Source organism: Gouania willdenowi, chromosome 6 (genome assembly GCF_900634775.1).
Source record: "Gouania willdenowi chromosome 6, fGouWil2.1, whole genome shotgun sequence".
Taxonomy (NCBI): Eukaryota; Metazoa; Chordata; class Actinopteri; order Blenniiformes; family Gobiesocidae; genus Gouania; species Gouania willdenowi.
In genome coordinates, this window is record NC_041049.1 from 4,937,387 (window position 1) to 4,961,830 (window position 24,444).

The 24,444-nt window shown below is 37.7% G+C and overlaps 2 protein-coding genes across 3 annotated transcripts; both read left to right on the forward strand.

Annotated features, from left to right (window-relative positions):
• Nucleotides 1-1,285: 1,285 nt before the first annotated feature.
• LOC114464616 (histone H3.v1-like) lies at nt 1,286-8,239 on the forward strand. Of its 2 annotated transcripts, none has more exons than XM_028448999.1 (2): nt 1,286-1,507; nt 6,470-8,239. In XM_028448999.1, exon 2 carries the CDS (start codon nt 6,614-6,616, stop codon nt 7,250-7,252), a length of 639 nt encoding a protein of 212 aa, XP_028304800.1. In that variant the 5' UTR covers nt 1,286-1,507; nt 6,470-6,613; the 3' UTR covers nt 7,253-8,239. The 2 variants fall into 2 exon arrangements, with proteins under 2 accessions (XP_028304800.1, XP_028304799.1); XM_028448998.1 differs by having other exon boundaries at nt 1,288-1,507; nt 6,467-8,239.
• Nucleotides 8,240-20,579: 12,340 nt separating this feature from the next.
• Nucleotides 20,580-24,137, forward strand: spic (Spi-C transcription factor (Spi-1/PU.1 related)). The gene is made up of 5 exons (XM_028450876.1): nt 20,580-20,640; nt 20,753-20,840; nt 21,157-21,236; nt 22,159-22,270; nt 23,191-24,137. The coding sequence occupies exons 1-5, from the start codon at nt 20,638-20,640 to the stop codon at nt 23,619-23,621; spliced, it is 714 nt and encodes a 237-aa protein (XP_028306677.1). The 5' UTR covers nt 20,580-20,637; the 3' UTR covers nt 23,622-24,137.
• The last annotated feature ends 307 nt before the right edge of the window (nt 24,138-24,444 follow it).

Here is a 24,444-nt window from a genome sequence, read left to right on the forward strand (position 1 = left end):
GGGGGCGGGCCCTGAAGAGAGGCGCTAATGTACATACTTAGATAGGTTTATAGTGTGTTTTAAATAAAATAAATAATCACCTCATGGTGTCGTATGTAGTTTATCTAATCTCAGTTGATCCTTTCTTACCTTATCTCATCGTATCCTTTATCTTATATAATTGTACCCTATCTTCAGTTATTTCATTTAAACTTATATTATTTTATCTTCTTTTATTTTACATTATACTGTTTCTTACGCTATCATGATTTTTCTATTTCAACTCACATTATCTCATCTTGTTACGTTATCTCATCTCATATTATTCTCTTTTTTACTGAACTTGCTGTATCTCATCTTACATTATTTTATCTTATTTTATCCCAACTTATGGAATCCCATCTTATTTAACGGTATTTAATCTTATCTTATGTCATCTCATTTTATGTTACACTGTTTCATCTTATCCATACTGGCGTGTAAGGGTGTAAGAAATAATCAATTCTGTGATATATCGTAATATTTCACAGCGCAATTACGGTATTGATAAAAAAAATTCCAAATTGACTTTTTAAATTGTGTTTTTTAACAAAAATAACATTTCATTGCACTAATATATGCATAGCACGTAAACACCCAGTCACCATGTGTCAGTGAATCACATTAGCCCTTGTTAAACTACCTGACTCATCAATGCATTTGAGCTGGAAGTTGATTACACTTTATTTTCATAAAACATACTGGATATTGTAGAAGCAAAAGTGAAACTTTTTTTGAAAAATTTAATTTTACAGTGTGATAACCATACCGGATATCACTTGTTTTTTATATTAGTTAACGTTTACTTGTTCTTGCAAGTTTAAAAAAATGCAAAAAAAAATTAATTTTATACCATGTTGTACTTGTAAAGGTGAAATTTGTAATTATGGATATCGCAATAAATCGCCATATATATCGTATGGTTTAGTATCGGGATACATTGTATTGTGGCATGCAAATCGATCGTATTTTCAGATTGATGGCAATGCCCACCCGACTGCCATGTGTGGTGTTTTTACACAAACCCTCTCTCACCAGCAGAGGGAAGCTGGAGCAGTAAACTTGAGTGTTCACTGACCTGTGGTGGATCACCTGCAGTTCAGACCTGCATCAAACACTCACCTGTCCTGCACACTATTTTGAACACGCCCGTCAAAGTCTGATTCAGAACCCTTTTTTTTTCTTTCTTTACTTTTCCCCCTTTTTTTTACACATTATTTGCTGTGTTTCTTAGTTTTGCAATGTCACCACTGACTCCTCTCCAACTGTTATGTCACAGATTTGGGTCAGGCTGGGCGAGAGACATTGGGACACAGCAGGAGAGAGAGAGAGAGGGAGAGGGAGACTTTTGAACAGCTTGTCCATCTTGATATTCCTGTGCCAACTGCAGCAACATGAATGTGTTGATTTGTGACTTCATTTCTAAGTGATCTTCACCTTCTGGTCTGCGTCTGCGTCCGGTCCAGCTGAGGCAGCACAGAGGACACAGGTATGCTGGTGGAAAAACTCCTCTACATGCTGTTAAAATGTAGACTGGAGCTTTTAGAACAGGTGAAGTGTCTGTGAAGCTGTGGCAAGTGACTTTGTTGGTCAGTGAAGAGTGAAAATAGGTGTTTGTTTTAAGCCACTCTCCCTGTCTGACATTGAAACCTATGATGACCTTCTATCAGTGGCTGTGTCCACTATTACTATGTGCCTTGGTATCACGTTAGCTCTGAAAAAGCAGTCTGAGCTCCTTCTTATCACCTCCTTCACTCACTGGGCTCAGAGTGAATCCAATTACTTACTTAAGATGGACGGGGCACAAAAGATTGACAAGTTTCTTTGCAAACACTCTAATCTGTGTGTGTGTGTGTGTGTTAATCACATGTGCATGTAACAATTTGTTCAATCAAGTCAAATCTGACCTAAAATCAATCTCATCTCTAATAAAAGCTTCACTGTGAGAGGAAAAAAGCTCCTGTTTTGCACCAGTTGTTGCTTCCTAAACCTGTATAAACACAATAAGTAACAACTTGTTGCACAACAGGCAGAGGAAGGGTTCATTCTTTCCTCTCGAGGCCAAAACACACAAACAATGTGCAACATTTATATGTTACTTTGATGTGTTCTTCAGTTTGTTGATGGAATTAGCAGAACAAAACCTTTTGAGATAATTATTAGTTTAAAATTTTTTTAAAATAAATACATAAAGGAGTATACTAAATACGGCAAGTTTCTAAGTAAAATTTGGATTTGCTTTGTTTAGTAAATAAAGAAATATCATAAAAAAATAGAAAATAAGTAACAAATAGTTAAATAAATATATGAATAAGTAAACAATTAAAAACAAATTTGAAATAGAACTAAATTAACTAGCAGGGCAGTTATTTCCCCAAATCCACAAAGGTTTTACCTAAAACAGAGAAATATATATGTGTCATGGATTTGTAAGTTGTCAGTGTGTACTCTTAGACAAATAAATCTTCCTACAATACTCATAAAGATATGAAATACCTTAAAATGAAATGAATACACAAGAAAGCCAATTAAATTGATTGCTAGCTTAATAGTGACAAAAGCTGTTATGGCTGCAAAAAGCAGCACTATACGTATCATAATGGTATGGCTGAATGGCTGTAAAACAAGACATTTACAAGTAGTAATAAAAATAATAATTTTATTTTGCATTTTTTTCTGTGTTTTCACCAGTCAGTGATCAGTTATGACTGACATCAAAGTTGACAAAGTAAACCTGAACAAAAGGAAAGGTTTACCTTCTTTAAAGACATTCGTGAAATGTGAGCGTCACTGGGAACCAGAGCGTGGAAAAAAAACATCTATTCTGGGACACACATGTAGAGGGACTGGTTCATGGGACACACCAGCAGAGTCACCTTGAGACTAAACACACACTGGTAGAGCTTTTTAAATGAACCCATAGTCACATGGTTATAATACTAACATATGACCACGAGCAGGAAATGTGCCTAGTTAGAAATAATGAACTGGGAAATGAAAGGATCTTGGTGGGTTTTCTGCAGAAGCCTTTGAAGTGACCATAAATGAAAATTACTAACATATACCGTACACAAAAAATTGAGCTTCCATATCATTTCAAAATGTTAAAGGCTTCCATCAGTAATGACATAATGATGATATTAGGTGAAAATAATTAAGGCCACAAATCATTGGACCCATTCAAAAATTAAATGGCACATTCCAAGAAACATTACTATTGAAAACAAGGCCAAAAAACATTTTTTTATGTTTAATTGGCAATGTAAGATACATTTCTGGCAATACATCAGTAATAAATGTAATTATATATATATATATATATATATACATATACATATATATATATTTGCTCGTTAATGTCACATTAACTGAAGAATGTCATTGCTAAAGTCTGTGCAAGTAACGATGAGTAAACTGTGCAGAACTAGACCGTAATGGGTGTTCTGGTGGAGCCGGTATTCCATTAACTGATGACTGACTGGACTGCTTAGCCCAAGCAGCTATCTCAAACTCGGGGGGATTTGCTAAGATCTGAAATGAAGGGTGGTAAACCAGTTGCATCCCTAAATCCTTTGGTGACGCAGTTTCCTCACCTGCTGCGAGGAATTTACTAAGAAATCACCAATGATTAGTGCACGTGCAGAAGTGGTGCAGACCGCCCTTATTTAGATTAGCATTTTGTACGTCTTGTGTTGAACATGGAGGGTGAAGATGGAGAGCTGAGTGCACGGAAGCGAAAAAGTCAATTTGAAGTAGCAGAATAGGAGGTGTTAGTAGAGGAAGCTATTAAAAAATGGATGAATTACAGCAGATAGATAGATAGATAGATAGATAGATAGATAGATAGATAGATAGATAGATAGATAGATAGATAGATAGATAGAGAGATGGATATTTTTTATTCATCCCGCAGTGAGGAAATGTGCGTGGATGTGAATGACGGAGTGGCTGATGCGCGAGCGTGTGTGTGAGAGTGATCAGAGATATGTGTGAGAACAGTCTGACACCGTGACAGGTAGCGAGCATATGTTCATAGTACAGCCATATAATAAATTGCAGCTCTACAACAACAAATCAGCCTGTTCTTTCTATGCGGTTCCATCTTTAACAAGGGATGCGAGGAGAAGAAGCCTCCGAGGAGAGTGGAGAGTGCGGATCTCCCGAGTCCCCCCAGCCACGGTGGGGAGACAAAATAGGAAAGGTTGAAACACGTTCTTAAAATTGTCCCAAATGTATTAACTCGAGGTCTGAAACTTTCCTCTCCCCTGCCCCGTCTCCTCCCAAATATCACTGCTGCATTATTGGGCAAAAAGCTTTGACAGCTACCACCTGGTTGTGGGCCGTGCTAAATTTATACGGAAAAACTGAGGCAGCAATCAAGCCCAGCTTTGACGAATCGCATTGCTTCCCCTGCATTAATTTATTTGCATGTCCTCCTCCCATATTTTTGAAAACGCGATAAATGGATTGAGGGGGCATTGCGACATGCAGCAGCAGCGCACTCCTGATTCCCTAGGGTTTCTACTGCTTATTAGTGCGTGGAGTGACGTTTGCATATGTTTTAATACCACTAAACCTTTAGTGACTCCGCCCCTCAGTGTGGAGTTAAAACAAGACAAAGCATCCCCTGAGTCACTCATGAGCTTTACTTCAATGCCAAAATACCCACAGTGTGACACATCTTCCTTTATGGTGGCTTTAGCCAACTAGTCAATACCCAAGTGTAGCATTCAGGGACAGTGATGGCGTGGCTGAGACTGTATAACAGTGACTGTAATGTGTTTATCACTGTGAATGTATGTTCATGTGCAGTTCTCATGTCACGTCCATGGAGACGCAGATACCTCAGCATAGTGAGAGAAACGCAGGCTCAGGCCAAAAATAGCCTCAGCCTCTCCAACACAAAGCATCCAGCTAACAAATTTTTCCACATGATGTCACTGGGAACAAGTAAAAATAGCCTGTTATGAGCATGTGGGCTGTGAGTTTACGTCTGAAGCTTTAATCAGCTGCTGCACATAGAGTGGGGCTTCTCAATATGTGGCTCAGAACCCCAAAGTGGTTACTCTATTTGATTAATGCTGCCTCTTTTCAACAAATGAATAGTGAAATCTGATCAGAATTCTTGATTTGGTTTTTTCCATCCTAAATATATATACAGTATACTATAAATGCTAGCCTATATGATAGTTAGTCTGTTCATACTGCCAGATTTAATCCCATTTGAGATGATGTTAGCTTTGTATCTTTGCAAATTTTTATGTGCTGACTATAATGATGACATGAATAACAGACATAATCAAAACTGTAAGGCCTTCTTTTGCCTTCTCATTTCCAATTCACCAAACCCTTCTGAGCTGTGACGTTAACACCTCATTCACTTTCAATGCAGCATTCGGGGCATGTTTTGGTCTAGAAGGTGTGTGTCACAAAGTAGTCATTTTTACACTGAACAGCAAGTATGGGCATTGCTTGCCAATTGTTACAATTTCCTGTCCTGCCTTTGTGAAACCAAGGGGGTTTATTGCCTGTTCTAAATAAGCCATCTCCTTGGCAAACTGAGTAGAGGCCATACTTAACCTCCCACTTTTCTATAGCAATACATACTTCCTACGGGTATTGCACTAGTTAGATTCAATGTAAGGAGCTTTAAAATGAAGAGGACCAAGAACAGAGTCTTGGGGAACGCCATCGAAGACAGAGTTCGTCAGTGCTTGAACTATCCCAATATTATACAATTTATGCAGGTTTCCGCAAACGAATCAATACTCAATGTTGTAGTAATACCGAATGAATGGCCCAGTTAAAATAAGCCAAAAAACAGGTTTCCCTTTGTTTCTGTTTCAACGCTTTTCTGCGACACTGTGTTCAAGGCAACTTGGTAAATTCAGAGAATTTACAATGAAGGCAAAAATGTTTTTGCGATTAAAGCTATGATTATTCTGAACAGATATTTTTTTTTGGCACTGGCAGCATTATGTAGCATAATTCAGCAACAAGGCATTCAACGTGATTCACGCAAAGCATTAAAATCATGGCTCAAGTATGAAAAACCGTTTATATGCATTTTAAAATCATGAAAACTGCTTTCTCTGTCACTGAGGGGGAGCGATGCTTTACTGTTACTCTAACACTGACAAATTTCCTGCATTATTCATGCTCACTCACATATCGGACAAAAAGAAAGTTCTCAAAAATTCTCACAAAATGGGCGTAAGTTGTGTTGAAGGGACATGGTGATTGGACAAAAATGAAAAAAAAAAGTTTGTAGCATTTTGACAAATGTATTAGGTTTATTTCTTGTTCATCAATGTTAGGAGCCACAGCAGAGGAGCTACAGAGACACGTGTGACTTGAGAGTTGCAGGTTTCCGACCCACTGTCACTGTGTCTGAAACAATGTAGAACACAAACACTGTCCCAGCTCTCACCTTCTCTTGTTTCTGCAGCAGGTTTTCATTGTGGAGGAAAAAGCCCCAGTGGAGTCCTACAGGGAGGATGGAGGAGGCCCAGGACCTCCTGCACCGTCCCTAACCCCAACAGAAACACCCGGACCCTGGCAGAGCGAGAGCCTGCTGGCTGAGTCCTGGTCCACCATGGGCGACGTGGACCCAGAGGACACGAAGAGCCTGGACAGCAGTGACGAGGCCACCCCGGCAGAGGAGGATAGCCACGCCTCCTCCAACTATGATATGGTCCATCTGGAGCCCGAAGAGGTAGAGATGCTGGAGGAGGCGGAGGAGGAGGAGGAGGAGGAGGAGGAGGAGGAGGATGAGATGCAGGCAAGTGTGCTGAGCATCCTGGGAGGAGAGAAGGAGGAGGAGGAGCAGGACCTTAGAGCTGTAAACCCTGAGGAACCTCAGGTGGAGGTCAGACCGGTGGAGTTCAGGCAGGTGGTTCCTCCCATGGCTCTACCTCCTCTCCCCATCGTCAGGCTTCATCCGCCCTCAACCACCACTACCCCAGTCCCTTCAACCACCACCTCCGAGGTGGAGGAGCTATACTCGACTCAAGGCCTCCACCCTCCCTCCATCCTCTCTCATCTGACGGTGGAGCCTCCAGCGGAGAGCCTGGAGGAACCCCCGTCGTCACAGATCCTTCCTTCAGATGAACAATTGGGGCCGACGACAGAGACCAAACCTCTGAGCTCCACTGAGCTGCTATGTGGCAGCGCTGCGTTGGTCGCCATCGTAGGGGTCGTAGCATACGGAGCTGTGATATACTGCAGGAAGTAGTCGAACAAATATCTTCAGACCAGTGACTTGTGGTTAGGCTTTAGCATTTCAGAATAAGATACACAACAAATTAGATAATTTGCTGTTTTAAAGAGTAACTCAACCCCAAAACCACTTTTTTTCTGCTGAAGTCAAACGCATTTGGGTATGAAGTAGTGCGAATGATTGATCCTGGTCCAACTCTCAAAATTTTAGTCAAAGTATTTCACTTTGGCATATCCATCCATCCATTTTCAGACACGCTTGTTCCTGTTATTCAGGATCATGAGACATTTTGGAACCATCTTGCATCACAAACAAGCACTGTTAGCCCCGCCCCTTTTATAAAAACTATCACCTGTGGGCTCTACAATCTGTGGTGAGGTAGTTGGAGTGAATAGAGAAGAGTGAATAGAGAGATATACTGAGTAGCAAGTTAGCATAGCATAGATTGTTCATTGGAGGCATGTCTTAACTGTTCCAGAAGCTCCGCCCATAATCAAGGCATTTTTAGAATTTCCATCTTAGTGGCAGGTCAGGAGAAAGCAGGGGTTTAGTTCCTCTTTAAATAGACTTACCTCTATTTAAAGTCAAAGTTCATGCACCAGATTAAGATGCTAGCTTGCTGTCTTTCTACGGTGCCCGTCGGTGTCAGACGATTCGCAAATACAAAAACATGAAGGCACATAAAAAATGCAAATGGGAAAAACACAAATGCAAAAGCCACAACACACATACAAAAGCTACAAAACGAACGGATGTATCGCTACAACGGATGTTGAAAAACTTCATCTCTTAGCTATTATGGGTTAGCTGTATTCCGATAGACAGTTATCTCCTTGCACACAACTCGGCAAAAAGTTCCAAAAAACATTGTTCTAAAACTTCAGCTGAGATATCTTGTGATAGAATATTAAAAAACTCATTCAGTGCCAGACAGTTTCAGAATTTCTACCCCCTCAGTGCCAGCCGTTTTTGAGCATCTTGACTGAATTTTAAAGACCCATAGAATATTCTGTACTATGACAATCTGAATTCTGACACCAGATTTTGTAAAGTTAAAATTTCATCAGAAAAAATAGTTTTGTTTCTAGCTTGTTTTGTTCTTCTGTAATCAGCAGTTGAATAGAGGCAAGTTTTACACAAATCACCAGTTTGTGACAAAAAGCTGAGAAAAACCTCTTTTTCTGAAAAAACCTATTAGTGACTTTGAAGCAATTTTTTTTGCTTTAGGGAGACCTCAACATTGCTTCCTTCTATAAAACTACAAAAACAACACTGAGACCAGGCTTTTGGTGGCCAAATTATTATTATTTTGTTATCTGGGTCAGAGTTGAATGGATTTCTTACTGTATTTTGGCGCTCCTTCAAGTTTCTCCCCCATCAACTTCCTTTTCGTCCCGGACATGCCGAGTGTCACCGTTTACCCCGTTCTTTGATCGTTTTCTCTCACCATCGCCACACTCTCCAATACTCGACTGAGTTCCACACATGCTCTGGTCGAGTGTGAGTGCTGGGAACTTCAGCATAAACTCTCGTAGCGCCATTTTATGTCTCTTAAACTCATTTGCTCTGCCTCTAAACTCTGTCCATCACGGATGATCTCTCATCCAAACGTGTGCTGCCATCTGGCTCACAGTTGAATGTTTCACTGACTGCCTCCCACCGTCAATCACACAGACGTAACTTCCTCTTCCTCCCGACACGCAGAGATGATCGTTTAGCTCGGTTAGTTGATGGTTTTATCTCACGATCGCAACATTGTCAATAATCCACTCAGGTCCACACATGTTCTGTGTTAGTATGTGGAGCTGTGAGCTGCTGGATACTTTACAATATCACTCCGTAGGGCCATAATCTCACTCGTCCCTGCTTCTTCCTCCTTAGCTAATGGTAGCATCAGTGGCTAATCTCACATCTAAAGGTGTGATGCTGCCACCTTCAGGTGCTGCCACCTGTAGTTGGTTACTACATCACCCTACAGCTTAGATATTGATGAGGGACCTCCGCCAGGGTGTATTCTAGTAATCCCCGTGAAAATACATAATTGACGTAAAAGTACATTAATGGCACTGAATGAGTTAACTGGTATCGTGTAATCTTATATTTAGCTTTTAGAATCACTTGAGCATTTTACTATGTGGCTAATCTTAGCTATTCAAATCTGAACTGAAGTCAGTGTGATGTTGTGGCTTTTGCATTTGTGTTTTTGTATTTGTGAATCATCTGACACCTACTGGCCACCGTAGTCTTTCACTCTGAGGATAAACAGTAGAAGAAGAAACTTTGTGCTCAATAGCGCCCCCTACACAAGGCACAAGTACTGCCTGCCTCATTTTGTGCCTTTTCACTGCGGTTTTAAGATCAATGGGCAAGACTAGACACATAACACACTTATATAAAGCCTGTGTTTTTCCATAATCACAGAATTAAATAATTAACTTCCTGAAGTGAAAACACGCGCTATACCCTTTGCCTCCATGATTTAAACTTTTAACACACTATCACACATTGTCACCATATTTGTCCAATAACTGGGTGGTTGAATGTGTAGAAAGTGTTTAGATGAGACAAACAGACCAACATTGATCAATCAGTTTGTGAGGGATTGCTATATCCAAGGTGAAACAGTCAGTTCTGTGCCACGTCTTCGTATTTAAACACAAAAAAAATAATCATTGGACAAATGTCAACCTTTAATTTTCACCGAGGCTCACCTGACCACACGTCACTGCTTAATACCACTTTCTAGTGAATCTGCGCTCTCTGAATGTAGAAATACTTCCTGTTTAATTCATCAGTAATCACCTGCATTTTATAAGGATTTGTTTTGTGCTACCTCAGCTCATGGTGGAGCTCATGGCCTTTGTTCTCTGTCTGATCTGTGACGACCCGTAGCCCATCAAATGTCTAACTGAAAATAAAAGAAACTAACAAAAAAAATATGACATTTTCAACTAAAAGTGAAGCTTCAGATGTTTAATGTGTTTTTCTTCACTGTTTACAGTCACGGGCTCTTTGCCTCATGAATGATGTGTGTCAGAGCAGTGATAGTGAGACATCTAGAACAGGCAGGACAGTCGCCCTCAAGGAACACGAGTGGAAAAACAGGAATTTAATCTAAAGAGAGATAAATCAGAAAATGATTCAGAAATAGGCTGATCAGTTATTTAGTTAAAACTCCTAAAAAACTACAGAATTAGGCTTGAAATTATTATTACTAAAGTTTTGTTTGTTTTTTTAAGTCAAAAAGTACAATATTTCTAAGGGGTTAAAATATGTATTTTCTCATGATTCTTCTTCCTGGTGTTGCAGTCAGGTGGTATGTCTCCATCTATAACCACTGCCCTCTGCTGGTGTTTGTCACATAACCAGCACTGAGTTTACTGAATAAGTAAGTCTGGAAACTGCTGCTAGAACCAATACCAATTAGTACTATTGCATTCATTTTTATAAAAATGTAACACAACCACACTTTCTCCACAAATATCAGACATGGGAAGCAGGGGGCCCAGGGGCCTCATGTGGCCCTCAGTCTAATTTTTTGCAGCCCCTAATGTAAATCCCTAAAAATTGTAATTCAGGAAGTTGGAAGGAATATGAAGCCCAACGTAATACATAAAGTACACAAAAACACACGGACAATTCCAAAATTACACAAAATGACTCATAGACAACAAAGACAGACACAACAACCACTTAAACAATCAAAATGACTACAAATACACACAAAACAATAACACAGAATAATTCCAAACACACGCAAACAAAAATGACATGAAAATACAGAAAACAACATAAATACAAAAAGTGACCCCAAAAACGCACAAATCAATAACAAAAATGGAGAGAACGACAGAAAAATACACAAAATAACACATGAACAGGAAAAAAAAATACAAAAACACACACATTGACTCCAAAAACACATAAAATGACTAAAAACTGACAAAACATCACAACCACAAAGACAAAATAAAGACAAAGCCTTTTCCCCCCTGTATTAATGCTCTAATTGGTCATTATTCTAAATGCTGACATGAATATTGATCATGTGGCCCTCAGATCAGATACAATCACATTTCTGTAGCCCCTCACTGTGATAGAGTTGCCCATTCCTGACATTTATCATCAGCATATACTATATCCCGGTCAGGATTGGTACTCTGTGATTGCTTAATTCTAAGGTTTATAATGAGAAATCTTAACATGTTTCCACATGAATTTTCACCACAGGCTTGAGTTCAATGAGGAGGATGACGCTTTTCAATTTTCAACATTTTCCCTGTTTTAAACACGTCAAACTCATTAACAACCTCCCTCTCAGCATATCTACGGTCATATAACGATATTTCTAAAAAGTGCAATGTGCCACAGACTCAGAGATAATGATTACAGCTCTGCGGTCACAGCAGGCATTATTTACAGGCTCACCGCACACAACACTTCTTGATTTTTGCCAGTAAATAAAGCAGAACAATGGACGGCTGTGTGTTGTGGTTAGCGTGCCGTTCCCACACCGTGCCGATGTGCACGCTGCTATTCAGTCGAGAAAGGGAAGGAAAGAGTTTCTTTGTTTGGAGAGATAGAGCCACAGCGTCAGCACCGCCACAAATAAAAAGCAGTAACCAACCACACTAGAAACCGCTTTAATAATAATCAACAGTCAAATCATCTATACTTCATTAATAGCCTACTTTTACTGTGAAAACAAACATACACTGTCACCAAAAGTATTGCCTTGGCTTGGGATGATGTTTTAGGAACTAAAAAAAAAATCTCCACCACATGTTTTACTCCTTTTTATTGATCTGTGCAGTAGTTGTTTCATATTCCTTTTAAACTTTGTCATTAGTGTGGTGTCTTTTCCATTGAGGGATAAGGAAACGTATAGATTTGTTTGCTTCCTCTGGGAACATGGGTTCTGTAAAAATGCTATTTTCCTCTGAGACTGCGAAGGAACGACCAGCGACGATTGGAGCCAATCTCAGTTAAAGAGTCGAATCTTTGGACTGAATCAGGACTCACGAATCCCTTGTCCTTTGATCCTATGAGTCCTCTGATAGGCTGCTTAAAGGCAAAGTAAAACACTTTGATAATCGGATATGTTTTGATGAATTGGTAATAAGACACCAAGCGGGTCGCTGCAACATTGAGGTTTCATTTTTGTATGTTTTTGTTAATTAGAGAATGAAAGCCTTTTGAAAGTCACTGTCTGTAAACAACCATAACAACCAGGGTAGGGATGTCGATATTAGCTGTTTATCCTGTGTGCCGATAATGTACAACACTGAATTTATGAATTCCAATATTTCCCCCACGATCTAATATGTTATTGTTTTTTTGTGTATTTAACAGCAGCAATGGCTGTAAACAGGATGCTGAAAATGTAATTTCTGCAACTTTAATATAGGAAAAGTGGTGGGACCATTAAGTTTATACGTACTTGCACCCACTCCCTTTTGGCACAAAAATCTATGCAGTAATATATGTCTTTGGAAAGCCACCTGCATCAAATCTTTAGTTTATTGTAATATTGTTTTTTTGTATTATTGCAGTATATCAACAATCTTAGGTCACAATTCCATGGAAATAACAGGTTAAGTCAACTTTTAATGGATGGTTTACACAGAAAAACATAATCTGTGCAAAACAATAAAACTTATTCAACTTAAGTAATGGTAAAAAAAAGCCATTTTATATATTTATATTGTAGCGTCCTGCAGGATGTTGGGGAGAAAGACTATCTTCTTGACTGCAAAGTCGCTTTATCAAACAGAAGTGGGGTTACAATAGGCCGTAACCACGGCAACATAACAAAACAATATGCATAAACTGGTCCGGCTGCTGCCTACATTTATTCACCTTCAACTCCTCTCACACGGGTCACCTCCTCACCCCTGCACACCCGCCCCGCCCCCTTCTCCACTCACATTCCAACTCTGTCCAACAGTGCATTCATGATTACTGAACAATAAAACTACAACTATAAGACAACTGCAGAGATGTTACAATATGTTGTCTCAAAAAACAGCAGATATCGTTTTTTTTCCATATCAGTGGAAAAAAAGATACTTATGATGCCTGATATGAGCCGAAAATATTGCTGGTTTATAAAAACAACATGGCAAGCTACAACTAATGCACAGAAAAACTTGCATTAAGTGATTTAATGACTCATTCAAGGTTTCACATTACCGGCCGTGTGTACTTAGGCTGTGTTCGAAATGTCATACTAACGTACTACTCATACTGAGTCTGACGTCGAAATGAGTATGTAGTGCAAAATAACCACATATATGCTATATGGCAGGGGTGTCAAACTCATTTTAGTTCAGGAGCCAAATACGGAGCAGTTTGTTCTCCAGTGGGCCACAGATTTTATGCGAGAAAAACGAGTAATTTCAACATTATTGTGCACTAGTTTACACTTCTACGTATACTGAAAATTCAAAATACGTAAGAAAATGACCAAATCCAAGCAATACGTGAAAAGCTATCAGTCCCAACAGAATCTTCACTTTTAATTTACTAGATTTTGTGACCAATTTATATTTAATTAAGGGACATATGTCATAATTTGAGGAAAATGTAAGGATTTTGTAAGAAATTCCACTTTTATTCCCACAATTTAACGTTAAGAATGTCTGAAATCATGCTATATACAACCGGAAAAACTGTGAGCCCCTGCTACTATCGTTGAGTTTCATTTACACAGTGATTTATGTTTTCTCTGTCATTTTTACTTTCTCCTGCGATGCTTCAGGGCCATGAGTTTGACACGTGTGCAATATGGGGACAGCATGCACGATGGGCACACTAGTCATACTCAACCGTCCCATCATGCATTGTGAGCGGAATGTAAAATCGTCCTGGGACCAGCTTCAAGCTAAAAATCAAACATTCCCTTTTCAAAACAAAAGCATCTCATATTGTCTTCCATTAGTTTTTAACGCTTTTGTAAATAGGGCTCTTGTTTTGAAGTCAGTAGCACAATGGAGGGTCTCCGAAAATCTCGCAAATGTCGGCATGAAATGTGTTTCCTGCAAGTTTTATGGATCAAATGAGCACATGCTGATATTCTACTTGGTCACTTTCTCACTTAAAATGTTTTCAGAACTTTCAAAGATGGAGAATAAACAGATATTTAGCCTCAGTGTGATTCAGGTTTGTGTTGTTGTAGGTTCCAAATGCATCTTGGGAAACTCAGAAGTATACGTCATTGGGAACGCTTATCATCCTAATCATATTTATAGTATAGTAGTAGAGACCAACGAACCAGCTGCTATGCTAAGCTATGCTAAGCTAAGCAAAGTAACCGCTAAGGACTCAAACCATCACTTTATACTTACAAAAAAAAAATCGTAAATTGAATCCAATTTATCAGCACCAGTGACAGTTTGAACTCCCACATGAATTGGTTAGCTTAGCACGTAGCAGCACTGGCTGAGCAGGGTCAGAGAGTAAAGGGGCGGGGCTATGTTATCAACGGTAGCTATCTTGCATCTGCAGTGAAAACCAATCCCTGAAAAACAATGTTACATGATCCAAACGCTTCCTCGAAGAATCTTGTTAACAACAATTCCAGACTTGTCAGTGTGTGAACACGCCTCCATTGATCGGAAACTGAGGGGAAGATTCTGGGATTAGGATTATGGTTTTTTCTTTTGCTTTACACACACCAACGTCTTCAAAACTGGAAAATGAATAGAAGTGCAATGTTGATTTACTCTTTTTCAAACTTTAAAACTAGCTACACAAAATTCAGTAAATAGAAAGGCAATAACTGGAGAGTAAAAAATGATGGATGAAATCTGCATAATTTCAATCAAAAATGTAATACCAAAACAATTTGCTGCACTGGGTCTGGGTCACTGATGGACCTAGGGCTTAAATTTGCATAATTGAAGTTGCAGCACAAAGAGTTTTTACATTTTTTCCCTTCCCAACACGAGTTAAATTTAAAATCAAAAGTAAAACTGTAAAAACTAATTATATTTTTGTAAATATGACAAAAATGTTGTTAGTTATGCTTATATATATTCTATAAAGAATGTCATAAACATAAAATAATAGTTAAAATCTTAAAATTCCAGAAAATACAAAACTATCCCTTAAGTGTGAAATTCCAAATGTTTTCAAATTGAGAAAAGTTTGGTAAATTATTCGTTTAAAATATGTTTTTGAATTAAAATGTTTAATTTAAAATCTTTTTTTTTTTTTTTGACAAATTTAGTGAAAAAGCAACAGAGAAAATGTAAACAAAAAAACAGAATAATTAGTTATATATATATATATAGTAGTGACATTGTTGTAGTTATATTTAATTTTTGTAAAAAAGAAAATTTTCTCAACATATTTTCATTTATTATATTAAACATTGAGTTTTTGGATCTCTCTTACTTTATTTCAAAATTAGTTTTTAAAATGTTAAAGAGATTTAGTCGAGCTTAAAACATGTTGTAAAGCAATGCGTTTTAAACAAAACCAGGTGAATAATTTCAGCTGAAAATACAAAGCTTGATGTTCACAGTACCTATAACTATTGCTGTCAATAGATTGAAAATATTGTGCGATTAATTAATTATAAAAAATAAATAATGTCTTTTCTAATCTCACCTCAAAATTGCAGAGAAAGGCCCTCAACTTGAGGTATTTTCATTTAAATTGCATTATTATGGCACATTGTGTAACAATGTGGCTTTATAAAGTAATTTATTGTTTGTTTTTAACAGACTTGAACCATTTACATTCCACTGTATGTGAGACTAGACCCAAGGGCTGCTGACACCTTTAGTTTAGGGGAATATTGATGTGTACTTTAGTCAATCTACCAATAATAGAAAATACAAATTAAATAAAACATCAGGTCCATATAAAATGCTATAAGTTAACACATCATAAACAGTAAGAGCACTTTTATGATCAATACAATTATTAAACACCAAACTTGTTGCTTTTTCTTTCCTTCAGATAGTAGTAGTAGCCCCGCCCACATCCTCTACCAACGATAGTCGTCGACTGTCCACTACAATCATTTATCCACTGACTTTGTTAATGTGTCACTCATGGATTTATTCATTTTGGCTCTGAACCCTGTAATGTAGCGTCCAAATAGAAGAATAGAAGGACCGCTAGCCGTGTTAGCTGCTACATAATTAGCATTGAGGTGAAGCTGGAGGCTAGCAGACCTCCAGTGATCCACAAACTCTTTCTTGCACAATTTGCACACAACTGGGCTTTAGTTTTCGCTCCAGTGTGTTTTTTTTTATTTATTTTTTACTAATTAAATTAATGTACACAAAGATGTCTCCTCAGGATCTACTGTTGTAGCCCGTGCATCTGTATTGTGGGTATACCGTTGTCACGTACTGAGTTTACCTCCGTACTGAGATTTTAACCCTAACCCAATCCAATCAACAAATAAAACACGTGTCCGTTCACTTTGAATACAAAAATAAACAAAACATTTATTATAATTTTTTTTTAGCAAAAAAGATAATTTTACAGTAGTGCGCATGCGCATATACAATCTCAGTACAATGCGAACTCAGTACATGACACTGTACATTAACGCAATTAATGTTTTTAACGCGTACATTTTTCCTGTAATTAATTCATCGCAATTAACGCGTTAAAGTGACAGCCCTACTTCTAACTGAACACTTTTTAATGATTGAAAGAATCACACAAACAATTGGAAGGTTTGAGCGAATAAACAAACACGAAACGACTGTTACTTCACTGCAAGGACAATTAAAACACATTTGACAAATAACCGTGACCTTCCTGAGAAAAATGGCTCTCTGCTCAAGATGTGATGGAGATGAACAGGAGGTAAATAACACACACGCACACACACACACACACACACACACACACACACACACACAGGCTAGTAACTGACTCCCGTCCCGTGCACAGAGCAGGACCCGCACTAGGCTTGTGGTCTCTGATTTATGGACTGTGAGCAGGACGGGGGACGAGGCTTGTGGTTCTTTGTCTTTTTATCAGCCTGTAGCCCAGGCCAGGAAGCACACACACACACACACACACACACACACACACACACACACACACACGCACACATACAATTAACTGCAGCAAAACAAGAAACTTATATCAAGCGTATAGAAAAAGGAGCCAAAGATACTGATCACACCTTTTATCGGGCTGTAATCTGTGCATCTCATGTGTGTATGTGTGTGTGTCTGTGTGTTTGTGTGTGTGTGTGTCACTCAAACTGTAATGAAAGGGGAACTTCTCGAACCAGTCGGTTGATATTTAAAACTGTTGGCTCGAGATAAATGGACTTCTCAAAAAAGGCCTGTGTTTATTTGAGCTCTGAGGGGAAAGCTTAGCCTCAGGCTGACTTTAAAGCTAATGATGGCAACATTATTAACCATTAACCTTTACTGCCTTTATGGCACCCTGCTCAATTTAACAAGCTCATGAGATCCGTCTCTCACCTGTGGAGGTAAAGATTTAAACCTTTAGACCAGACAAAGTAAATGCACAAAATAATTCCAAAACATGTTCAAAATTACAGAAAAATACACATAATGATGAAAAAAATTAACAAACAACTAAAAGAATACCATACCAATATACAAAACAGCAAAACTGTCTTCAAAAACACAAAATGCCTCAATACAACAACATGAATACGAAGAATGACAGACAACTACACAAAAGTACAACAAAATGCACAAAAACACTCAAACACAGAAGAAAAAAACTACTAGAATAACTGAAAAATATACAAATTGACAATAAAAATGCACAAAAAGACTCAAAACACACAGAAAACAACTAGAACAACTAAAAAATGTACAAACTGACATAAAAAACAACATTAAAAACACAAAATGTCAACAAAAAGACTCAACACAACAACACAAATAATGATTGAAAACTACAAAAATGGACAATATGAACGAGAAGACAGTCATCAACCTCCCCTACCTGATTGATTGTCATTATTACTCACAACCTTTTCGTAAATGTCCTAAATCTAAGAACCTATACATAAGAAAATATCATCACATTAGAATATAAAATTACTAACTATCTTAAACGGTTTCTAAGAGAAACTGTCCCCTTTGAAGATACCTCGAACAGAGTAAAACAAACGGATGAAAGGCAATAACTCTGGAAAATATAATTGCGCACTTGTCATTTTCGAACTCCATCCATGTAATGATACCCTGAAGCCACACACCAAGTTTGGTTATCGTATCTTAAACAGTTTCTGAGAAAAGCTGTCCCCTTTAACTCAGACGGACGCACGGATAAACGGATGGAGCTCAAACCTATGTCCCCCTTCACACTTTGTGGCGGATAATAAACAAAAAAAGTGAAAACACACAAGAAAACTATTACAGTAACTGAAAAATATACAAAACCGACAACGACAATGACTTCAAAAACACAAAACGACAATAAAAAGACTTAATACAACAATATAAATACACAGAGTTTCAGAAAAATACACAAAATGACGTCAATAATACACAAAAAAAAAGACTCAGAACACACAAGAAAACTACTAGGACAACTGAGTGACATCAAAAAGACAAAATGACGTTAAAACGACATGTCAAGAGTAAAAGTACATTTCATACACTTCAAAATGGTTCCAAGAACACGGAAAAATGAAAGCAACAACAGACAAAAAGAGAGAAAAAGTCATAGTCACAACAGATTTTCTTCATAAGTTTAGGTCATGTGACCAAAAATCTCTGAAACGTTAGCATCTAATGAAAATGTAATCTGGGCCAGACCGCGCAAAATGTTGGGAAGACGAGATGCAAACAGATCAGAGTGTGTTACAGGCAAGCGTCGCCTGTCACAGCTCTACTTACAGATGGCTGCAGCAGGTATCATTGGAGGAGGAGTCATATCAGAACCAAAAGAGATGCGGAGAACAGATATTTTCTGCAGAGTCATCATTTCTGGAACAAATGCATACAAAAAATGTAAAACATTTCTTATGGACTATTTTGTCCTTTGTTCTCCTTCTGTGTCCATTGTTTCCTGATTTGATCTGCTGTTCTTCTTGCTTTTCCCATGGCATTGACTCTCGTGTTGTGTTTGATACACGTGTGTTCGCTGTGATTCAGTAATTTGTTTCAGTTTCGCACCTGCTGACATCTCAGTAAATCCACCCAATTGTAGGACATTTGCTCACCCCAAAATTTTAAAAAGGGAAAATTGCCCACATCTAAAATATACTCAAATATTTATTAACCCAAACCCTGATTTAATAAAACACAAATTTCACTTGTCCTAGCACCGAACATAAAATAAAATACAAAAAACAAGCACTTATCTTTAATCTTTAGTTTACTACGTGGAAAATTGTATGGACACAAATGAATAAGTCAGGGACCCCCATTTGGGTCCAAACCCGCATGTTGAGAACCTGTGCAGCAGACAATCTGTGAGGAATAACACAATACATGTATGCTAAATAAATTATGATAAAGTTGAGGTTTCACCTCAAATTAATCTTATAAAATAAAAAAATAAGTGTGTGAAAATGTGTGTAATTGTGATAAATGGTTTTATATTTTTATATTGTCACAGTTTTAAAATGAAAAACGCTCATCCCCATGTGTTTCCTGTCAGTTTTGGCTGGGTGGGATTCACTTCCTGTACCGCAGCGGTCTGCAACACCATTGGCCGGAGGGTCAGAATATCTCTAACCGACATGTCAGGTTCAAATTTCTGCATCCTGTGTGACACATTTTCAATTGAATAACATTAATGATTAAACATATGAATTGAAAATGACCATCAACAAGCTTTTAATGCTGTTTGATGGTTGAAGATGTGCATTAGTTCATATGTTTCTGTAAAAAGGGTGCAAACTCGTCCAAAATGCTCCTAAAAGTCCAAAATAAATGTCGTCTCCCTGATTTGTGGAAATAATTGATGACTTTAATTCTGAATAATGGCTGATTTGTTTAATAACCAGAAGATAAACATCAGCGTGCAGAATTTTCCAGCAGCTTCGACATCTCCGATTTCACTTTCCTGACATAGTGCATGACAAAGCAGCCCCGTTATGGGAGCCATGGTTAGACAGCTATCTCGCCCAGTATGCAAATCCTGGGGTGACACTGGGAATTAGTAATATTCCTGGATCATGTGTGCAATAAAGGAGGTTTCTGCTGTGTTTACATTTCAATCCCCACTTTAAAAGAAAGAGGGAGCGACTGACGAGCAGACGAGTCGACCTGCATTTACAAAAAAAAAAAAGAAGAAGTGCGTGATCACATTTAAATGCACCGGCCTCTCAACTTTTTCATGCAGCAAAGTATAAAAACCTGTCCGAGGTCTCGCCTGCAGCAGTGTGGGCAGCAGGTCGGGGACACGGTGACAAACACACGCAGACGTGGAAGATGGTACGGATTTGGTGAATATACTTTAAAAAAATCACAGCATCGAAATCCAGATAAATAAAAGTTAACTTTCTGTGTGTGTGTGTGTGTGTGTGTGTGTGTGTGTGTGTTGCAGACTTCCCTGGACAGTGACTTTAACCAACACTTTCAGGACGCAATGGATGTGATTCAGCAGCACTCCAGTTATTCATACTATGACTCAGGTACAGTTATATTACTAAATATACTCATTGTCTTACAGTATTTAGATCAATAAATGTGCAAAAATTCACATTTTATCATGTTTTTTTTTAATTTTCTTTACTAGAAATCCAACCTCCTATCTTTTAATGGCATTTTTAAATGATTGTTATGTTATACGTAGAATTTGTTTACTTTTTTTAATGAATTTCTTGTACATTTTGATTGTTTAATTAATTTGTTCCCTTTCCTTTTTATTTTTAAATGTTTTTTTTTTCACATTTTTAAAAATGTACACACATTCAAGCAGGAATTTGTTCCCTTTTTGCTTCTTTGTAGATTACTCCTACTACGACACCCTGATTACCCAGCAACCACCTCTTCAACAGACGCCAGCATACGAATGGACAGAAACATCTGTAAGTGCTTTAACAGAAATTACAATTATTATTATTATCATTATTATTATCATTATCATTATCATTATCATTATTATTATTATTATTTATTGTATATATTTTATTATTTCGTTCAATTAGCTTGTTTTTCTGGAGTTTTTAGTTTACAAAATAAATGTATCATTTTTGCTAAATCCTGAGCCTTACTGAAATATTACGTTTAAATAATATTGATTTTGTTATATTTTATACATTGACTTTAAGTATTCATTTTTTAAGAGGTTGGTTATTAATTTAAATTTGACCGTATTTTTTTTTTTTAAATGTGCATCCTTTTATTTTATTTATTCATAAAAGGGATAAAAATTTTCATGAACATTTAAACTAATATATGTGATTGTATTCATGTCTAATTAATCTCTAGTCCCTTGGCAGGTTGACGTAAAACTGTAAGAACATGCAAAGATTCAAAACATGAATGCAGTCACACAAATACTACTATATATATGCTAAAAAATACCTATCTTGTAAAAAAACAACAACAACAGTTAAACCAACAAATTCAAATGCAGTGTCTAATTCATGAAAGTGCTGACAGTGCTTGTTATTGCATATTCCCAACATATTATTATGAATTGACAACTGCCATAAAATGTACTTACTGGAAATACCTAAATAATGTTTTTTAGAATATGTTTTTTAATAGTTCAGATTTAAGTTCAATTTAATCTGTCTCGTAAAGATGACCAAAATGTAGAAGTCCTGTAACACTCTGACATACAAGGCAAAGATCACATAATGTACACATGATAAATAAAGATATACACGATGGCCTGAGAGCTGGAATAAACTTCCTGGGACCTGATCTGTCTGGAGTTTGCATGTTCTCCCTGTGTTTGTGTGGGGGGATCAATGATCCCTGTTTCACTTCCAGCAGCAGCAGCAGCAGCAGCAGCCTTGGGCTCCGCTTATCCCTGACCTCCCGCTGACTCACCCCGTGCAGAGCGACTGCACACATTTCTACTCCATCAGAACTCCACAGAGGGGCAGCAAAGGTGAGGACCAAGGTTGGGGTCAATTAGAATTGATAATTAATTACAATTATGACACAATTAAAAATTTAATTGTATTTGGAAAAAATCTGTTGCTGTTGTAATCATAGTTAATTTGTAATTGAGTTCAGATGATGGACTTTGTATTTGTAATTGTCATCAGTGCCAAGGCATGAAAATGGATTAAAAAATTGAATTTTTGTTTTTAGATAAGGATATATATAGTAAGGCATCAAAATAGAAAGAAAGTGTAATTTTTTTAATAAAGGTAGTAAGGCATAAAAATAGATAAGGCTATATAATTTAATAAGGCATAAAAATGAGGAAAACATATTTCTGAGATAGGGCTCTGATAAAGGCATAAAATTGGAAGAATTTCAGTTTATTTTTTCTGAAATAAGGCTAAAGTAAGGCATAAAAATAGAAATAATATGGATTTTTTTTCTGAGATAAGGCTATTATAAAGGCATAAAAATGGAAGAAATAAGGCTATAGCGAGGGATAAAAATGAAGAAAATGTATTTTTTTTAAACAAGGCTACAGTAAGGCATAAAAAGGGAAAAATTGTGAATATTTTTTTAGATTATGGCTATAGTAAAGCATACAAATAAAAAAATGTAGTATCATTTTTTTAGATAAGGCGATAGAAAAGAAGAATTGTACCGGTAATTGTCATAAATGTCAACAAATCCAGATACAGGTTATTTTTGCCAATTTTCAATTGCCAAATATGTATTTGCAAGCCTTGTTTTAATTGTAATTGGAAAATACTGGTTACTGTAATCATAATTGAGTTGTAATTGAACATGGATAATTGAAGACGTAATTGTTATTAAAATATAAATGACCCCCACCCTGGTGAGAACACACTGATGTGAATCCATTCACTCACCTCTGACACGTGTCTGTCTGTCTGCCTCAAGGGCGTAAGAAGCTCCGGCTCTACGAATACCTCCACGAAGCCCTCCATGACCCCAGCATGGGCGACTCCATCCAGTGGACGGACAGCGACAGCGGCACCTTCCACTTCATCTCCAAGAACAAGGAGAAGCTAGCCGAGAGCTGGGGTCAGCGAAAGGGCAACCGTAAGACCATGACCTACCAGAAGATGGCCAGAGCTCTGAGGAACTACAGCCGCACGGGAGAGATCGTGAAGGTGCGGAGGAAGCTCACCTATCAGTTCAACGCCAACATCCTGCACAAGCTGGGCTCCACACAGCAGGAGGACGAGGTCCACCAGCATCACCACTATCACCATCACCAGATTCCACAGGGGGAGTGGCACAGCTGGTACGGACACTGCACCGTGCAGGAAACTGTGCCGAAACTGCAGATGACAGAGTATACAAAGTAAATCCAAACCAACACGCAAAAGACCTTCAAATGAAAGTCTGATTTAATAGTAGGGCTGGGCAATATATCGCGTTTTCTATTTTGGTGATACAGAAAATTATCGCCCATATCGATATATATTTTTGTTTTAAAACACTTGTTTTAGGAGTTGTTGCTTTCTCTAATTCACAGAACAGCATGAAAAGCACAGTCAGATGGATTTCAGAGTGCGTCCTAACCCAGACCTTCCCCTAAACAAGCCACACTACAGAACTCACTCACACGTGCTGTCCCTTACAGGAGAAAAAACCAAAAGTGGCACAACTGTTTGACCTGTTTAGTAGCGTTTCAGAGAACATTTTTCAGAGAATATTCTTTCATTCCGTCTGCCACCGACCTCATTAACAAGTCCCAGGACCCCTAATGACCCCCTTCCCTACATCTCCACCACCACCATGGACAATATACTCTACATTGCACAACCATGTATATTTGTACATATCATCCTCTCCCTGAAAATTCTGTTGTACTTTTTCATTTTTTTTGTTTTTGTTTAACTCTCTTTATTTATATTTCATTATTCTTATTATATTATTTTGCTACTGGTATTTGCACCGTTATCTTTGTCGTTGGTTTCTTGTGTTTTTTTTTGTTTTTTGTATTTATTATTGCACCAATACCACCATAACAAATTCCTTGTATTGTGTGTAAACCATACCTGGCAATAAGAAAACTAATTTTGAATTTATCACATGATATATCTATAAATGCACACGAGGAAAGAGTTCACCGTGATTTGTTATAACTTTTAGCCGTTTATTAAACTCCAAATGTTTTTCACTGTC